At 56.9% G+C, this 17,399-nt stretch overlaps 1 protein-coding gene across 14 annotated transcripts in view; it reads right to left on the reverse strand.

Annotated features, from left to right (window-relative positions):
* Positions 1 to 17,399, reverse strand: part of MYO18A (myosin XVIIIA) — a 101,173-nt gene that overhangs the window by 4,369 nt on the left and 79,405 nt on the right. For 6 of the 14 annotated variants that reach the window (XM_027518749.1, XM_027518755.1, XM_027518752.1 and 3 more), the window contains 14 exons: positions 16,320 to 16,443; positions 16,032 to 16,232; positions 15,370 to 15,480; positions 14,485 to 14,589; positions 14,062 to 14,208; positions 13,587 to 13,700; positions 11,884 to 12,000; positions 11,631 to 11,714; positions 11,076 to 11,213; positions 8,889 to 9,074; positions 8,370 to 8,509; positions 7,521 to 7,565; positions 4,300 to 4,422; positions 1,528 to 2,822 (listed from right to left, as the gene is read on the reverse strand). In XM_027518749.1, coding sequence (XP_027374550.1) covers positions 1,532 to 2,822; positions 4,300 to 4,422; positions 7,521 to 7,565; positions 8,370 to 8,509; positions 8,889 to 9,074; positions 11,076 to 11,213; positions 11,631 to 11,714; positions 11,884 to 12,000; positions 13,587 to 13,700; positions 14,062 to 14,208; positions 14,485 to 14,589; positions 15,370 to 15,480; positions 16,032 to 16,232; positions 16,320 to 16,443 — 2,926 coding nt within the window. In that variant the 3' untranslated portion in view covers positions 1,528 to 1,531. Of the gene's footprint in view, positions 1 to 1,527; positions 2,823 to 4,299; positions 4,423 to 7,520; positions 7,566 to 8,309; positions 8,510 to 8,888; positions 9,075 to 11,075; positions 11,214 to 11,630; positions 11,715 to 11,883; positions 12,001 to 13,586; positions 13,701 to 14,061; positions 14,209 to 14,484; positions 14,590 to 15,369; positions 15,481 to 16,031; positions 16,233 to 16,319; positions 16,444 to 17,399 lie in introns of those variants that run through there. The other 8 variants (XM_027518758.1, XM_027518757.1, XM_027518760.1 and 5 more) reach the window with 4 other exon arrangements.

A 17,399-nucleotide genomic window follows, 5' to 3' on the forward strand; every position in this document is an offset into this window, starting at 1 on the left:
TCTCACTGCGGTGCTGACAGCAGCTCCCTAGAACAACTGAGATGCTTCCTGCTCCTCCCAGAGCATCCTGCAACCATCTGGCACATGCGGGAAGCCACAGAGCAGGTCTAAGTCCAAGGGCTTGGTTCTGGAGCAACTCAGGGCCCACAGAATCTGAGTTGGCCATGAGCCTGGTCTGGGTTCAGGTTCCACCTCCCCCATGCTGTCTCCCCAAACCCATCCCATCACCATCTCCAAGCAGCTGCAAGTAACATTCACTTTCACAGGCTCCATTCCTTAAAACGAAACTGGTCCCTTTTGGTAGAAATCAGCCCAAGTCCGTGTGCTTGCTCAGCAGCTCCACTGCATAAGAGGCCCACAACCATGCAACACGTGTGTGTTAGTTCATGCATCAAGGAAACACTGCCCGTGCCCCAGGGGGGCTATGCTCTAGAGTCATACCTCCTGGGAAGCAGCAAGCTTGCCCTGGGAGGGTACCATGCCAAAAACAGCTTCATATAAGCAGGGTGATCCAAATGTCACCACCCACCAGGGAGAGTGGCAACAATGGTATTCCAGTGAGTCAGTCTTTGCCTTTTTTCGGAGGTGGGGGTGTGGGCATAAAGGGTCTAACAGCTTGATCTTCCTTCCCACAGGGAGAAGGCTGGGAGAGGCAGGAGAGCCAGGAGGGGGCTGTCACTCAACAGCTGCTAATTTCTATTCATTAAAACTTTACAAGATGAGCTAAGATGAGGTGACGCCCATGTGTGGGCTTCAGGTGGGAGGGGTGGGGAGAGAGTCAGGCATCTCCAGGTCTGCTGCAGGGTGTGGTGCTGTGGGTGCTGTAAGCCTTGCACTCTGAGCCTCAAGATCCATGCCAGAGGGGAAGATGACATTGCAGGGCAGAGGGAGAGCTGAGCAAAAGGCCCCTTAATTGCTGATGGCCACTGATGCATCAACTCACATCGGGGGGTCAGTTCCAGCCCTTTCCCGGGCCCAGCCTTTCAGGGCTATGGGCAAAAGCTCTGCATGTATGCTGCTAGGCCCATACAGTACATATTACGCTCATGTGATCTGCCTTGGGTCATACAGAGGAGTGGTTAAAGGTGAGCTGAAGAGATTTCATTCAGATCCTGGCAACATCACTTTCCAGCTCAGTAACCTTGGCAAACGACTTAACCCACCTGAACCTCACCTTCTTTTCCTAGAAAATGGGCTCGTGATCGGATCTTTGTTTTGGGGTTAGTGTGAGGATTAAGTGAATAAAATACGGCAAGTATCTTAGGGGGGTGGTCCCTGGCCCAGGGTAAGGGCTTGCTAAGTGGGAGTTGTGACTTGACGTCACCAGAGAGTTCCTCGTTGGGCTCAGAACGACTGACTAGCTCAGCCAGCCTCTGCTCTCTGAGGGAGCCAGGAGGCTCTGCGAGGCCAGGCTTGCTGGAGAGGAACGCAGGAGGGGCCCGAGTGGTGGCGAGTGGGCCGGGAGCACGTTAGTTCACACCGAGTGGCACACGCCATGCTCTGCACTCCGTGCCGGGTGCCACCTACTGCACTAGTCGCTCTCGGGCCTGTACAGGTACCGCATCATCAGGCTGTCCACCTCCTTCTTGCGCTTCTTCTCCTCCTTCCGGGACTGCCGGCGCCCCTGCCCGGCCTCCTCATCCTCCGCAGCCGGGCCCTTCTTCACGCTCGAGCGGCTGTGGCCCGAGATGGTAGAGCCGCTGGACGAGGAGGAGGAGGAGGTGGAGGAGGAGGAGGAGGACTCCGTTCTCTTCCGTCTCGATTTGGCCTTCTTCTTGCTCTTCCGAGAGCGCCCCTTCTTCCGCTGCCTGTGCTCCGAGGAATCTTCGGAGCTGGAGCTGGAGCTGGAGCTACTCCTCCTCTTGCTCCGGCTCTTCCGGCTGCCGCGGGACCGAGACACGTCTGCGGCCGAGGCGGAGCGGCGAATGCTGGTGGCTCGCTCTGGAGGGTCCAGCTGGGCGCTGCGGGTGCTCTGGATGCTCTTCCGGTCATCCTCCTCAGAGTCCGGCTCCAGGCTGCTCCGGTGGAACGGGGTGGGTTTGTAGCTCAGGACCTCGTTGATGGCGGCCTCCAGGTCTGGGTCCAGGTAGGAGCGGCGGCTGACCGGGCGGACGCTGGAGCCCAGAGGCTCCTCCGGGGTGGAGGAGGCGGAGGCGCGAGGCCGGGGTGGCACCGACAGACTGCGGGCCAGAGACGACGGGTGGCTGTACTGCGAGTGTGCCTCGCTCAAGGCCACGCTGGCTCCATCGTCCCAGTCGTCCAGGCAGCTCCGGCCCAGGGACAGGCGGGAATCGGGGCTCTCCCGGCCGAGGAGTGAGGCCCGGCCTAAGGAAGGGCTGAGGGTCACCGATAGGCTGTCGAGCCGGGAGGTGCTGCGACGGGAACTGGGGGAGCCCGACAGCGAGAAGCTCAAGGAGGAGCGCACCCCGTCCTCGCCGCCGGAGCCGCGCCGGGTGGCCGAGGAGGCCCGGCTGACCGGCGCTGAGACGGCCGAGGCCCGGTCCAAGTCTGAGCCCCAGCGCTTCTCCAGCCGGCTCGTGCGGCCCCCGACGCCGCCGGAGAGGACCGAGCCGCCCTCGTCTGGCTCCTCGGACTTTCTGGCCGAGCCCGGCTCCTCCTTGGGGCCCCCGCGGGCCTTCCGAGGGGGCCTCTCTGGGGAGGCCGGCCGCTCGCTCAGGGTGGTGAAGAGCGAATCCTCGTCCCCGGTGCCCCCGATGGAGTCCTTCAGGGTGAGCCGCTTTCGGTAGCTCAGCGAGCTGAGCACTGAGGCCGGCCTCTCCTCCACCCCCTTGCCCTCCTTCCCCGCGGTGCTGAGGGCGGTTCTGGCATGGATAGATTCGGGGGCAGCAGAGAGAGAATGAGAGAGAGAGAGAGGCATTAAACCCAGAGAATAAAGACACCGGGGGAGGGAGGAGGAGGAGGAGGAGGAAGAAGGAGAGCTCGCAGCAGCTCTGGCAAAGTGGCGCTGAGCACGTCGGAGGAAATGAAGCAAAATAATTTGCGTCAGTGAAAATAGCTTCACGGAGAATGTCATGTAAATTAGACTATTGTTCTATTTCATCACTTTTCCCCCTCTAAAACGTTTAGTTCAATTTATTTCATTGTCAACTACCTGGAGCCTGGTGCCACGCTGCGGTGAACGGCAGTGGGGCGGGGAAGGCAGCATTTTCTGCAATAACAAAATGTTTGGCCGAATACATTAAACCAATTAGAGGGGGGCTGGCTGGGTGTTTGTGGTGAGGGTCTGGGCTTGGCAAGGGGCCTCAGGGGCATTAGAGAAGGAATTGTGGTTGTGGCTTAGTTGCTAAGTCGTGTCCCCGGACTCTCTGCCACCCCCCTGGACTGTAGCCTGCCAGGCTCCTCTGTCCATGGGATTTCCCAGGTAACAATACTGGAGTGGGTTGCCATTTCCTTCTCCAGGGGATCTTCCTGACCCAGGGATCGAACTCGCGTCTCCTGCATTGGAAGGTGGATTCTTTACCACTGAGACACCTGGGAAGCCCTTGTGGGAAGAGAGGAATTACTCTTTCTACCCAGCACACCAGCTGTCTCTCGGAGGGGGTGGAACAGTGTGTCCTGGGGGATCAGGATGGCTCTGAGTTGGGAGGGGGTAGTCAGCAGAGAAGGGGTGGCAGGAGGGGTAAGAGCAGGGGACCCATGCTGGCCAAAAGGTGAGGAATGGGAATCGGAGTCCCACATTTCTGGGTTAGCTGCCTGTGCCATCAGAAGACCGTGACTGGCCTGGACAACAGGGGAGCCAGTTTCTGCAGTAGATGGGTGTTAGCAGAAAGCATAGCAGAGGCCAAGTGAAAAGACCAGAGGAAGAAGAGAACAGGCAGAGAATGAAGTGTGTCTGTAGCTGTGATGGGGAGTCAAGGGGAACCGAGGCCTCTTCTGCTACTATTCCTACCAAGACCTCAGAGGTCTAAAGCTGGCCCTGTCCAGGGTTGTGGGATCCAGAGTCTCCCTGTGCCCTATTTCAGTCTTGATTCCAAGGACACAAACCATCAGGCAGTTCGATCAACATTTGTTGAATGAATGAGTAGGGATGAAGTTAAACCTACACCAAACCAAAGCCCTGAGCCTGGTAAAGGAAATATTCCTTAGGCAAAATAATGGTGACGCAGACCCTGAGTTAAGAAGAAACCTGGCCTCCTGTGCATATCCTCTGTGCCGAGGCCCCTCCAGGCAAGAAAGAGATGCAGGTGGCGTGAGGCACACCCTTTGGGATCAAGGCACTGCTCATCCATCCCTGGGGCATGAGGTGGCCTTTGCTCTCAGCGAAGGCCACGTGCTTACCTGGAACTCTTCAAGCTGCCGTCGTCAGAAGCCGCCTTGGAAGGCCCTTTGTTTTTAGACAGCCATGACTTGACACCGTCGACCCGGTCCTCCAGCTCCGAGTCCACGTCTGAGTCCCCCTCGCTGTGGGATAAGGAGCAGAAAGGTAGGCACCCACGGTCCAGGAGGGAGCACTAAGTGGCAGCAGGTTTGTCTCAGCGGGGGGTGGGATGCAGGGCGGCATGCGCATCAGTGAGTCAGAGAGAACAAGAGAGGTTAGACCAGAGCACACCTTTCACAAAGACCCTGCCCCGCCCAGCAGCCCACACTGTGTGACAGCCACCAAGAAGACCCTGAGGAGCATGGAGGCACCTCCACCCCACTTTCTGGGACAAGCTGCTGTTCAGCCGACCGAGAATGACAGGGAGACCATCCATTCATCAATTATAGCTAAATGGCTCTTGGTTCAAAAGCGGAGTCAGGGGCCCTTCACCTCCTCCCTGAGGCCTGTTCTGCTGTTCTTGTCTGCCTGTTCCCCCACATGTGGCTACGGCTACTCCCACTTTCCATGACTTCACTGCAAAAGGAGGGTTGGTGGTGATGGGACGGAGAAGAGAAGGGCTTTATTATGACTTAAGTGAACTTGAACTTGGAGTCTCCTGGGCTGATGGCAATGCCAACCTGGGCACTACAGACTGTACCCCAGATCCGTCCTGAAGCTCCCCTTGGCCTTTCAGAAACAGAGAAAGGACAGGGCAGGGCAGCAGCATTTTCCAAGGGGCTGGTCACAGCTCCAAGATCCAAGCTGCACCAGGAGATTGGGGTGGGGGGCGCCCAGAAGTCCCTGGCAAAGGCTCTGTCTCTCCTAGCTCCTCTTCCTCCCTCAGGTAGCCTGTGGCTCTTGCTCCCCAAAGGCTTTTACTGGCCAAGCTGACCTGAGCCCTCTCGATAGCCCACAGGAGTCAAATTCTGATGCTGAAATCATGGAGATTTCTTCACAAAGCAGCAAGGGCTTGAAGACAGCTTCTGAGTGAGAATGCTTCTAGAATTCTGCAAAATGTCTGCTCACCATGTTCCCTGCTATGGATACGCTAGGATTTCTCCTTGATATAAATTTCCTTTCATCTGTGTCAACAGGAGCAGCCCCGTTCCTGAATTATGTTCTTGAATAAATAGTCACACAGGCATGTACACACACACACACACACACACACACACACACACACAGAGAAGAAACCACACCACCAGACACTGTTCTGGGGACTGTGAGACAGCAGGACTCGTGGGGAGGGGAATAAAGAGGCGTATTTTATGGGCTTCCGTCAAATACAGAATTATAACAAAGACGAGGCTGGCTGATGCCCCGGGTAAACAGGAGTTTAGTAGACAACCCCGAAACCGTTAATGCAAGCCCTGTGCCCATCTGAGCCCGGCAGATTTACTGTGGTGCACAGGCCCCATGGAACGCCAATACCTCCTGATTTATACACCCGTGCAAAAAACCTCCTTCTCCAGCTTCAGAGCCTGTAATTTATCACCACCGTTCATAACCATATTGATTGCCTTTAGAAAGGAGGTGCTGTATGCATCGCAAAATCTATGTCTACATGTTAAAAGCGTTTCTGTATAAATCTCCCTTAATACTGTGCTGTTTACTGCTTTCATTAAGGTTATGGCAATAACAACTGTATCTCTAAGTAAATCGAAACATTATTTTTCGCCCGCCTTAGCACACGCGCTCAATAACTTGGAGCTCGGGCTCAGGGCTGCCGAGGGAAAGACCCACACCACCCCTACACCACCCTCTACCATCAGCAGGAACCGGGCTAGGACTGCAGACCCCCGTGTGCCTGCATGAGTGCACACTGGTGTGTGTGCACGCGCATGTGTGCAGGAATTTAGAATGTGAACTGAAATGCGCATTTTATCAGGCCTCGAAGCTCCAACAGCCCAAGGATGGCAGGGCTGGAACACACAGGGGACACACAGTTACGGGCCCAGAATACGAATTTGCCTCCTTACATTCAGAGCAGCGCATGAGTTGAGAAGCTGGCCTGCCTGCCCTCGCCTTCTCTTCAGTTTCAAGCCTATAGAGGATGTTTGGCTTCTTCTCCTTAAATAATCAGGCCCGTAAACAAACTTCAGGGCCAGGCCAGCTCAGGGGGCAGTTGAAATTTTAAATGGTCGGAATTAAACCTCGTGTCAAATACAATTTATGTCCAGGCTCATGTGCTATTAGTTAACTGGGAGCCGAATCGCGGGGGAACAAACAAACGGAGACAGAACGGCGGGGGATATTAATTGTGTGTGACAACCGGGCTCCAGCGGCCCTCTATCACTGTTACACACTATTACATTTATCATTAGCTCTCACGGAGTCCTTTGCGCTGCCGCCAGCCCATCCTGGCCAGAGGAGGCGGCCTGCCAGCAAGAGAGAGGGGAGGGGTGGAAACCCAAGGCCGCCCTGGAATAACAACCTCTAAAGACCAGCCCTGTTGAATCTGACGGAGGATCACTTCAATCTAATCCTCCTGAAGGTGCAAGCATCTGCACCTGCTGTCCGGCTCCCACCCAGAAAGAAGGAAACGGAAAGGGGGTGGGGCTACTGGGCTCCCCCCACCTGACTGACAGCTCCGGCACCAATGCCTGGGGCCTCCTGCCCCGAGGAGCCCACGGCGGGTACAGTAAACACAGCTGGCTGTGTTCCCTCCCCCTGCCACACAGAGCCTGCCACGCCATCATCCACAGTTGCTTGCTTTCTCCCAACAAGTAACTGTTAGATGCCTCTCTCCTTCTACCCCGTCTGCCAAAAGTAGGGGGGCGGACCTTTCAAAATGAAACACACCCACCTCTTTGAGGCAGGTCAGGCTCCAAAGGAGCCCACAGATGGGGAGAAATCCAACCCAGATCTTCCCCCCCAAGAGGAAGAGGCCGGAAAGCGGCTACCAAGGGTAGCCACTTTCTGATGGAGCCCCCATCCTGCTGACCAAGGATGTGGGGGCCAGAAGCCTCCCAGGTGGAGCACCCTCATGGCCTGCCCTCTGCCTCCGACGCAGGCCCTGGCCTGCTGCCCTGCCTCCCCCAGGACAGAGTCAGCCCGGTTAGCGTGAGAGACTAGCTGGAGGAGGAGTGGAGGTCATTGTGTGTCCACATGCGACATGCAGCACAGCGGGAGCCCGGGGTTAGGGGCAGTTAGACACCACGCGAGGAGAGGCAGAGAGCGCGTGCGCTCCAGTCCTCACGGTTTATTCTTTCTTTTCTGATACTTTGTCACCATGTCCTGCAAACTGGAAACAGAAAGAAAAGGGTGGGCAAGGGGGCCAAAAGAACACAGAAAAGTCAACGGGCAAACCAGGGTGGACCCTTCAGCCGAGGACCCCCTCCTTCTTCAGCAAGACAAGGCTCTGGCTGGCTAAGACCAGGAGGTAGGACAGTGCTGTGCTCAGAGGGAGGCTCAGAGGGAGGTTGCCTAGGGTACTATTTCCCTGCCCCAAAGGAGCAGGCTTCCTGGACAGCCCAGGAGCAGGATGGAGTCCCAGCCTTCACGCGGGATGGGGGCAAATCCTGGGGCAGGAGAGTCTGCCCAGGGCAGCCTTAGGAGCTTCTCCAGAGCCTACCCCTACTCCAGACTCACCCCTACCGCTGGTCTGCCTGCCTCGTGACTGCCTCCTCAGCCTAAGACCACAAATCTCCTAAACCTTTCCCCGGGTGGGTTTTATGAGAGAAAATCTCTGGTACTGTAACAAGACACCACGGCCCTTAAATCTCTGCTGTCCCCAGAGTGGGGCAGGCGCCATCAGAAATGCAGCTAAACGGGGGAATAACTCATCTTGAACAGGCAGAGCTGGAGAGCCAGGTCCTGGGAGGCCCAGGAAGGGGAATGGAGAGGACGTGGGGAGGGCTTCTCACGTGGGCACCACCTGTCCAGCCCTCAGCCGCCATCGGATGGGGGTCCGTGCTGGGGTCTGGCAGTGAGGGGAGGGTGGGCAGGCAGCTCAGTGGTGGGGAGACCCAGGTCACAGCTGTTCTACCTGGTCTGGAGGTGGTCAAGAGGGCCTCCGAGCCGGCCACAGTTGCCAGAGGCCCCTCACCTATTGATGAGGTCCTCGTTCTCGTCGCTCTCCATCTCGTCCTCAATGGCGGCTTGCAGGTCCCCGATGCGCTTGAACGCTAGTTTCAGATCAGCCTGCAGGCTCTGGTTAGCAGCTTCCAGACTCTCCAGATCCATCTCCTAGAAGGGAGAGGGGGCAGTCCATAGGAGGGCTGGTGTCTTATCCAGCTGCCCCAGAAAAGGCTGGCTTCACATCTTTCCAGGCCAGCAGCAGCTCTGTGGGTGCTGCAGAGAACCTGCAGAACTTTCTCTGCCCTGGTGTGGCTGGGCTGTGGGGGCCGGGCCTCACCTGAGGCAGAGCTGGTGCCACCCTCCTTAGCCCCTGGCCTGCCCTCAGGCTTGGTGGACTATCTGTCCTCTTGGCACATTCTCATCCCTCCAATTCTCTAAACCATGGTTTTTTTGCAGCCCACCTTCACAAGCCCAGGGTGGGGAGGTGTGTGTTTAGCAGCCTCTCAGAGGGCTGCCGGCCTGCGGCCTCGTGGGTGGGGGGCATTACCAGTTCATGCTTCTTGCGGCTCGCCTCGGCTTCCTTCCTGGCAAGCTCGCCCATTTCCTCCTTGGTGTCCCGGAGCTGCCGCTGCAGCCTCTTGTTTTGCTCCTTCTCCCGGTTCTCAGCCGCCGCGCGCTGATCCCGTTCCTCGGTCAGCTTCTCCATGTTGTCCTTGAGCCGGCTGGCCAGGCTCTGGACAGGGCAGTGGGAAGAGAGATCCATCAGCGGGGCAGAGAGTGGGGTGTGGCAGAGCTCCGGACTCAGGTGGGCAAGCACTAAAGCCCCAGGGTGGGTGGCTCCCTTTGCCGTTCTATAAAAGGGGGAGAATAACACCTATTCCCCAGGGGTCTTTTAAGGCCCAAATAAGGTAAGCGATGTAACAGCACTCTGCAAGATGAAAGGAGCTACGTCATTATCACCACCATCACCAAGGTCGGAAGAGGGCTCTGTCTCGAGTCCATACTGACGCCATGTGCGGGGCCTCCACAGGCAGCAGGGCTTCCCCCAGAGACCCTAAACCCAGAAGCTCTAAAAGCGAGAGCCTGTGCTTAGAGGCAAATGACTTTCCTGAGAATTCTGGATTAGGAGGAGACTAAACAGTCATCACATGCCAAATACAAAGCCATCCCTCTAAACCCGATGAATCTCTTTCCCCAGAAACTTGAACACGTTCCCCCTCCCAGGCCACAGGACGCCGAGCAGAGAACGACCTGGAGGTGGGGGCAGTGTGAGGGAAGCACCCTGCCTCTGGTCCTAATCTTGGACTGGCCATGGGGGCTCCGCTCTCGGCCCCTAGCCTCTATGTCTTGAAAAGATAAGAGTGCTAGGCTACATCTCTAAGGGCCATAGGTGTTTAACATTCTGCGCATCTAAACCACAGGACTGCTGTCTGAGCTGAAGGCAAAATGAGAGACAGAGCTGAGGAAAGGGACTGGGACCCTTGAGAAAAGGAGGCAAATGCTGCAGTCTGTTCACAGCCACCAGCCCACCGGCCTCTTCTGCCCTGTAATAGCTTTGGGGCCTGAGGCAACCTACTTAACCCTTTCTGTGTGCACACTGTGGACCAAAATATTACCAAGGCAGAGCACGGACTATTACTAAGCCTCCTCTAATTCTCTCTAGCTCTCTGGAGAACTGTGACCTTGTCTTAGGAGGTTCAGCCACATTTTCTCTAGGTCAAGGGTACTAATGCCCTCCGATGCCCACTGCCAGCCCCATGGTCACCTGGTTCCATCCCCATCCTCTTTCCTGCTCCACTGACTCATGGGTAAGGGGGAAAGAGGCAGGGATGCTCAGCACCCACAGCATGAACACACTTCTCATGGAGGCCAGTCAGCGCTCAGATGATGTCTGCACGCTCGAGATGGAGGAAAGGAAATAGGGAGAGAGGGGTGTAAACCCAGAGAGATCATTTTGCCGGCCTCTTTCTTCCTACCTGCTCTGTTAGAAAGGCGCTGGAGCATGTGGGCTTTGAGAGAGTGGAACCGAAAGGATTAAATGTGGAGGATGGAGATTATAGTTAGGAGGGATGGAAAGAGAAGACGGGGGTGAACAGAAAAAGGAGAAGGGTTAGAGGAAAGAGAATGAAAAGTAGAGGGAGAGGACAAAGGGGATGGGGAGAAAGGAAGAAATAGCTCAGGGAAGTAAGAAAGGGAATGAGATTGGGGAGAAAACAGACTCTGAGGGAGAGGGAAAAAAATGGGGCAAAAATGGAGGAAAATGAAGAGGGAAGGAGAAAAGCAGAGACAGCAGGCATGGGGAAAATTGACGGAAAAGGGGAATAAGAAAGGGAAAGAGAAAGAGCAAGCGGTGAGATGAGAGGACAGACTCCAGCCCTTGAAGAAGTGGCGCCATCCGCTGCATATTTATGACCCTGCCGGAGAGCAGAGAGGGGACCGATGGGGGGAGCGCACGGTGGAGGAAAATATGAAGACGAAAAGCTAAGCTGCTGTGGTCCCTTGGCAGAAAGCACGCACGGAAACAGAATGTAAAGCAGGCAGGCTCCGCGGTGCCCAGAGAGCAGGCCGGGTGGGCGGGGGAGAAGGCACCCGCCCATCAGCTGGCCTGGAAGCTTGGCAGAGGCCTCGGGGGTGCGGCCTCAGGCCTGCCCGGCCCTGCTGAGCATGCGTGGCTCCAGCCAGGGCTGCTCGGCCCTTCCCCACTGCAGAAGGGATAGGGGAAGTGTGTGCCCACCTCCAGCCGCTTTACTTGGGTCCTTTCAAACTCCAGGCGTGTCTCCAGCTCCCGGATCTTAGCTTCCTGCCTGCTCACCAGGGACTTGTCCACCATGGACTGCTCCAGGAACTCCACTTGGCTCTGGAGGGCTTGTAGCTGGGGGGTGGGGACAGGAAAGGAAGAAAGAACTGAGCCTGGAAAGGGAAGAGGGGCAGGTTCTGTACCCCCTTCCCTGCAAGATCACCATGGTGACCAGAAGGCTGGACAGGGAGCTGGAAGGATGGGTCCCTGGGACAGGGGCACCCCCCAACCTGACCCTGTGCTGACAAACATTTTGCCCTTTGGAGAGAAAGGAGAGAACTAAGGACCAGAGAGGGAATAGAAATGCAAAATGAGGCAGTTGAAGCCAAAAACGTCTGCTCTGGTGACATGGCTCCAAGCCTAGGCCTTTGCACTCACTGACGTTGACTGATGGCAGAGAGAAGCGCGGGTGAACCTGTGAGCTTGGGAGCTGGTCCCCACGAACAGGGACCCTGGCACCCTCTCTTTACCAAGGGAAATCCTGGTCCCCACCTTCTCCTGCAGCTCTTGCTTCTCTTTGTTGGCTTCTTCCAGCTGAGCCTGGAGATCATTCATCTGAGCCAGGTCCCGGGAGGCCTGGGAAAGGAAAGAGTACCGAAGCAGGACTTCCCATGAGCACCAAATTCCAGCGCGCTCTGCTCCACTTGGAGGGCCAGGGCACACAGGCACCGTGACAGGGACCTACGAGGAGGACCAGGGGACGGTGCCCGTGCAGGGTGTGGCGGGGCACTCCCGGGCAGGGTACCTGAGCCACGGCCGCCTTGTGCTTCTTCATCAGCTCGTTCATGTCCTCCTGATCCTCCTCCAGCCGGTTCTGGATCTCATTTTTCTCACGCTGAAGGCGGCTCAGCTGCTCCTCCAGCTGGACAGAGGCACAGACAAACCAAGAGCATCAGGCCTGGCGTGACTAATGGCTCTGGGTGGGAAGACTGAACCTCCTTTGGCCACCACCCGTGGGAGGAGCTAAGGATGGGGCCAGGCCGACCCGCTGGAGGGGGTGCCAGGACCAGTGATGCTCAGGGAGCTGCCTGTCCTGCCCTGCTCTGGGCCTGGGAGCTGAGTGGAAGGACTGTCTTTGCAGCTTAGGCAGCGTGTGTGTGTGTGCTAAGTCACTTCAGTCATGTCCAACTCTTTGCAAGTCTATGGACTATAGTCCACCAGGCTCCTCTGTCCAAGGGATTCTCCAGGCAAGAATACTGGAGCAGGTTGCCATGCCCTCCTCCAGGGGATCTTCCCAACCTAGGGATGGAACCCATGTCTCTCATATCTCCAGGATTAGCAGGCAGGTTCCTTACAAATAGCGCCACCTGGGAAGCCCAGCTCAGGCAGACCCTGGGCTAAATGACAGCTGCTTCCCCACAGCTCTTTGGAGGCTAATGAGAAGGCAGAAAAGGTCCACCCAGAACCAAACGACCCATCGTCCAGCACTAGCGGCTAGGCCTTAACCTCTGCCCTCTCCAGGCCCCAGGGAAGGATCCCTCAAATCTGTGAAGCTCTCCTGGCCTGCACTGGTGTTCTCCCCCGGGACTGCCTGCTTCCTGACCATCCAGTCCCCACGGCCAGTCCACTCCTGTAGGGAGGAGAAGAGACAGCCAACAGCAGCTTCAGGAAATGAATGAATCTATTAGCCAGTAATTCCAAACCAAAATGACTACGTTGGCTCCTTCTCTGCCCCCATCCATCTTGTTACCGGGCTGCGGGGAGCTGGGGATGCCTCCGCCAAGAAATTTATTAACTTGGATTTAAATAAAATGGTAATTTTATAACAGCCTTTTTTAACACAATTAAGGAATTTGAATTACTCACCTGAAAACTGCTGAGGAGCACAAATGTCACAGGGATAAATCAAGCCCAGGAGACTGGCATCTCTCTGCAGCTGGGGGACTAGCTGGGGGGCCAGGGAGCTCAGAGCCAAGCCCAGCCTCCTCCCCTGCCCCGTTCCCTGCCCGAGGAGGTATACCAGCGGCCGCATCCCAGTAATGAGCTCTCGGCCGATGGATGGGCCATGGGAGAGGTGGGGAATTAAAAGGGAGGCATTAAATAAGCGCTCTAATTAGCTGCCGCTTGGGCTTGTCAGTGGGGCTGGCCGGGGGCAGGGGAGGGAAACAGAGTCATCCCGTCCTCTTATCGGTGCTTCTGCTAATCTCTAGGTACCTGTTTACATCCCTCAGCCACATTAGCTGCTTTATTTATGGTGCTGGGGCCTGTGGCCAAGCTCCCACAGGCAGGTGGTTAAACAGGGAGATGGGCCCTCGCTGGCTTCCTCCTCCGTCTCGCCGCCCCCTCCCAGGCCTCTAAGTGGGGAGAGGCAGAGGAGTGGAGGCCTACTCTCCCTGCAGAAAGTCCTGGGCTGGGGAAGGAGCCTTGTTTGGCATAAAAGGAGCCACTGTCATGGCTCCGTTGTCCCTCAGCCGCCCGAATCCGGCTCTGCACACCCCGCGTCCTTACCGCTGTCTTGGCCTTGGCGATGTCATCGATCTGCAAGTGCAGGTCTTCGATCTCCACCTCCATCGCTTTCCGAGCTTTCACGGCCGCTGCACACGTGAACTCTGACTCCTCCAACTGAACACAGCCAACCCCACCCCCGCCCCAGGGAGGGACATCAGCCACTCCCCAGGGACAGGAGGGCTGTGCAGGGGGCTCCCCGGGGAGAGGGAACCTGGCACTCTCCTCCTTCTCCTCTGTTCACTTCAGACCCCAGGGCTGTGATGCGTTGAGTGCACTGACTTCTCTGCCCACGACAGGGTGGCAGGTGTTGGGCCATCCACATCACTCTGGGCTTGACTGTCATGCCTACAGCACACGCTGACCCTCAGGAGTCCAGCTTCTCCCCGCTTCCCTATCACCGTCCTTCCCAAGGATTCAAGAACCACTGGCAGGGGCAAGAGGGAGAGGGAACTGATGACGTCCTGTCTGCGGATACCTGGTTCTTCAGCTGGGCGATCTCCCTCTTGCTGGGTGCGTTGTTCTTCAGGTGATCCAGCATGATCTGGGCATCTGCCAGCAGGGCCTTGGTGCGCTTCAGGTCTTTCCGGAGCCGCTTCTCTGACTCAAAGTCCCGCTGGTTCACCTGGGTGGACACCAAGGGCTGGGGCTCTGGGCTCCGCCACAGGGCCTCCACTTGTCTTCCCCGAGCCCCCTCCTCGCCCTGCCCTCACTCTCAGAGATGCCTTAATGAGCAACGATAGTGGCAGGGCTGGGATCACACCAGCCGAGGTGAGAAAGCCCGGTGTGCCCTGGGTGGTGATCACCCTCCTGCAGGTGATCACCCTCCTGGCAGGGCCCTACAGAGCCAGCGCCTTCCTGCTCCCGGCTCTCCCCACCGCAGCCAGCGGTCTCTGCTCACCTGGTCACTGAGTGTGGCCAGCTTGCCCTCCAGCTCCCGCTTCTCCCGCAGCACCTTCTGCTTGTCCTCGTACTCTTCCTCAAGCTGTACTTCCATTTGCTTTAACTGCAAACAGGGGCCCATGGGTCCCTTCAGAGTCAGGTGCCAGCCAGCCCCTTCCCTGCTGGACCCCCCTGAGCCCCTGGGAGAATAGTGGGGTAGGGGCTGAAGATGGATGACCTGGAGGGGCATACCCTGAACTCAAAGTTCCCAGGGTTTCAGAGCAGCCTTGGAGGGAGGGGAGGGACAGCAGGCCACGAGCAGCGGCGCAGGCCCAGGTGGGAACTCTTGTTCCAGAGCCTTTGTGCTTGCAGCTTGGCACAGAAAGCAGGGGGGTGTTAGCTCCCCAAGGGCCTGGGCCTCTCTACGGACCCTCAGAGCAGCACACATCCTGGCCAACGCCAGGATCCCAAGCAGAACTTCCCAGTCCTGAATAGCAGTGGAATATAGTGAAGGATGGGGAAGCCTGGCGTGCTGCAGTCCATGGGTCGCAGAGAGTCAGACATGACTGAGCGACTGAATGAAAACAGAGGTAAAGAAAACAGAAAAGCCCTTACTTTAGATTTGTTTTTTAATTGAAATATAGTTAATCTGCAATGTTGTGCCAATCTCTGCTGCACGGCAAAGTGATTTCGTTATGTACATAGAGACATTCTTTTTTAAAAAGTGTTCTTCTCCATTATGCTTTATCACAGGATAATGAATATAGCTCCCTGAGCTATAGGGTAAGACCTTAGTGTTTATCCATCCTATATATAATAGTTTACATCTGGAAAAGTTATTACTATAAAGCAGTGATGGGGGAACCAGTGTTTCTACTGGACGGGTCAGAGCCAACTGGTTTACCTTCTTCTGACATGACTGCCGGGCCTCCTCCACCTCCTCATCCCGATTCTCCATCTCCTTGGAATGGGTCTGCCTCATCCGCTCCATCTCCATCTCAAGTCGCAGCTTGGCCTGCAGGTGGATGGGAGTAAAGGGCTGGGTTTCTTCTCTGGCAGCACCCCAACTCCTCCCCACCACGTCCTGATCGGCCGCTCTTCCTGGGCTCGGGAGCAGGAACGTCTCTGCCAGCAGTTCCCTGTGCTCCCACCTTGCTCTGGTGGCAGCTGGCTTCTCCAGAGAAACTGAACTCCTTTACTAGAGGCCTGGCACAGGCCCAGGGAAGGCTGCTGGGCGCGGGGGCAATCCTGCCGCTTTTCCACTTGGCCTCAGGGCTCTAGCTGCCTGAACTGACACGGTGGCTCAGTGGCAGGCTGGACGGGCTCACGGCCTTCCAGCTACCCTGCCTCCTGAGCCCCTCACCAGTGGAGCTCAATTAAGATCTGCTCTCATGGAAAGTGCCGTGAAAAAGCTTAATTATCTTCACACTGTGGCTGGCACAGATCAGGTGCCCCCTCAGTACTTTGTGAATAAGAGAAGGGATGACCGATTGGATTTAGGATCTCGTCCTCCTCTGCCCCACATGGAGAGGACAGTGCTGCCTCCCTTGGCCCAGCCCTCAGCACCTGCTCCAGCATCTGGATGGTCCCCGCCTGCTCGTCCAGCTCCTCCTCCTGATCCTTAACCTTGGCCTCCAGGTCTCGGAGCTGTTTCTTGACCTTGGCCAGAGAGGCTTCATCCTTGGACTCTTGGGAGGAAATGTCCTGGAGCTCGGCCTCCAGTGACACAACCTTCTGGGTGAACCCCGCAATGTCCATGTCTTTTTCCTGGAGGGAAAGAGAAGATGAGGCTGGTCCTGGGCGAGCCCGAGCCTGGGGCGGGGGGAGGTATGGACGGCAGGCAGCTCCACGCACCTCCATCTGCTGCTTCAGGCTGAAGGCCTCAGCGAGGAGCATGTCCTTCTCCCGCTGCAGTTTCTCCCGCTGCAGCTTCTCTCGCTGGGCCTCCTCATGTGCTTGAGAGAGCTCGCTGTCGAACCTGCCAGGGAGCATGGCCATGGCGGCTCCATCAGATGAAGGAAGAGTCACAGCCCCCAGCACCCGGAGGCTGCCAGGAAGTGGTGCCACAGACCCAGACAGGGTGCAAGACGGGAGGACTCATGCAGCCTGAGCTTGGGGCCAGCGCAGAGGGGTTACAGGTCAGGCCACCAGGGCCCTGCTGAGCAACCTGGTCTGGGCTTGAGGGGTGGGGGAGCATTTCATCAAGGGGGCCTAAGAGGGACCCACAGACTGCTTCCAGGGAAAAAGTGGACAGACTCTCCTCTGGCATTAAGTCTCAGCCTTTTCTCTTTCAACAGATCAAAGGATAGGAAGAGGGACCAGGGTGAAGGCAGAAGGGGTGTCAGAAGGGGTGGAAATGAACATCCTGCCTCATCTCACGCACTTTCTACAGCTCTAGACGGGCCACCTCTGGGCCCCAGCTTCTACCCAGGCCTACCTGTCCCAGCAGCACCCCATCACCCCAGGACACCCCATCCCGGGCTGGGGACCCCATCCCCCTGTGCCCAGTTGGCAGCATGCTTCAAGGGGGAACGCGGGCCATGGCCGGGGTGGGGGGTTCCTCCTTTTTTCCTCCACTTCCCAGCCTTCCATCTCCTGCCCAGTGACTCCAAACAAGGAGCAAATTGCTGAAATTCCTCTTAACACCTTCCTGGAATAGCTAATCGGGTTCCTGTCCCTGTAGAAAACTGACAAGCTCACTCCCATCCCAACCCCACGTTAAGGAAAAAAAAAAAAAAAGTAAGAAAACTCCAGGCCCGCTGAAACTTAATAAGTTACCCAGCAGGGAGTGCAGCAAGATAGTAACTAGGTCGAGCTGGCACTGTCATGGGGTGCTCCAAGGGGGGCCCCTAAGGGTGCCTGCCTCTAGGTAAAAGGGAGGGTGGGGGTACAGATAAGAACCAGGGGAGCAGAGAGTCAGAGCGCTGGGGGAGA

The sequence above is a fragment of the Bos indicus x Bos taurus genome, chromosome 19, assembly GCF_003369695.1.
Source record: "Bos indicus x Bos taurus breed Angus x Brahman F1 hybrid chromosome 19, Bos_hybrid_MaternalHap_v2.0, whole genome shotgun sequence".
NCBI lineage: Eukaryota > Metazoa > Chordata > Mammalia > Artiodactyla > Bovidae > Bos > Bos indicus x Bos taurus.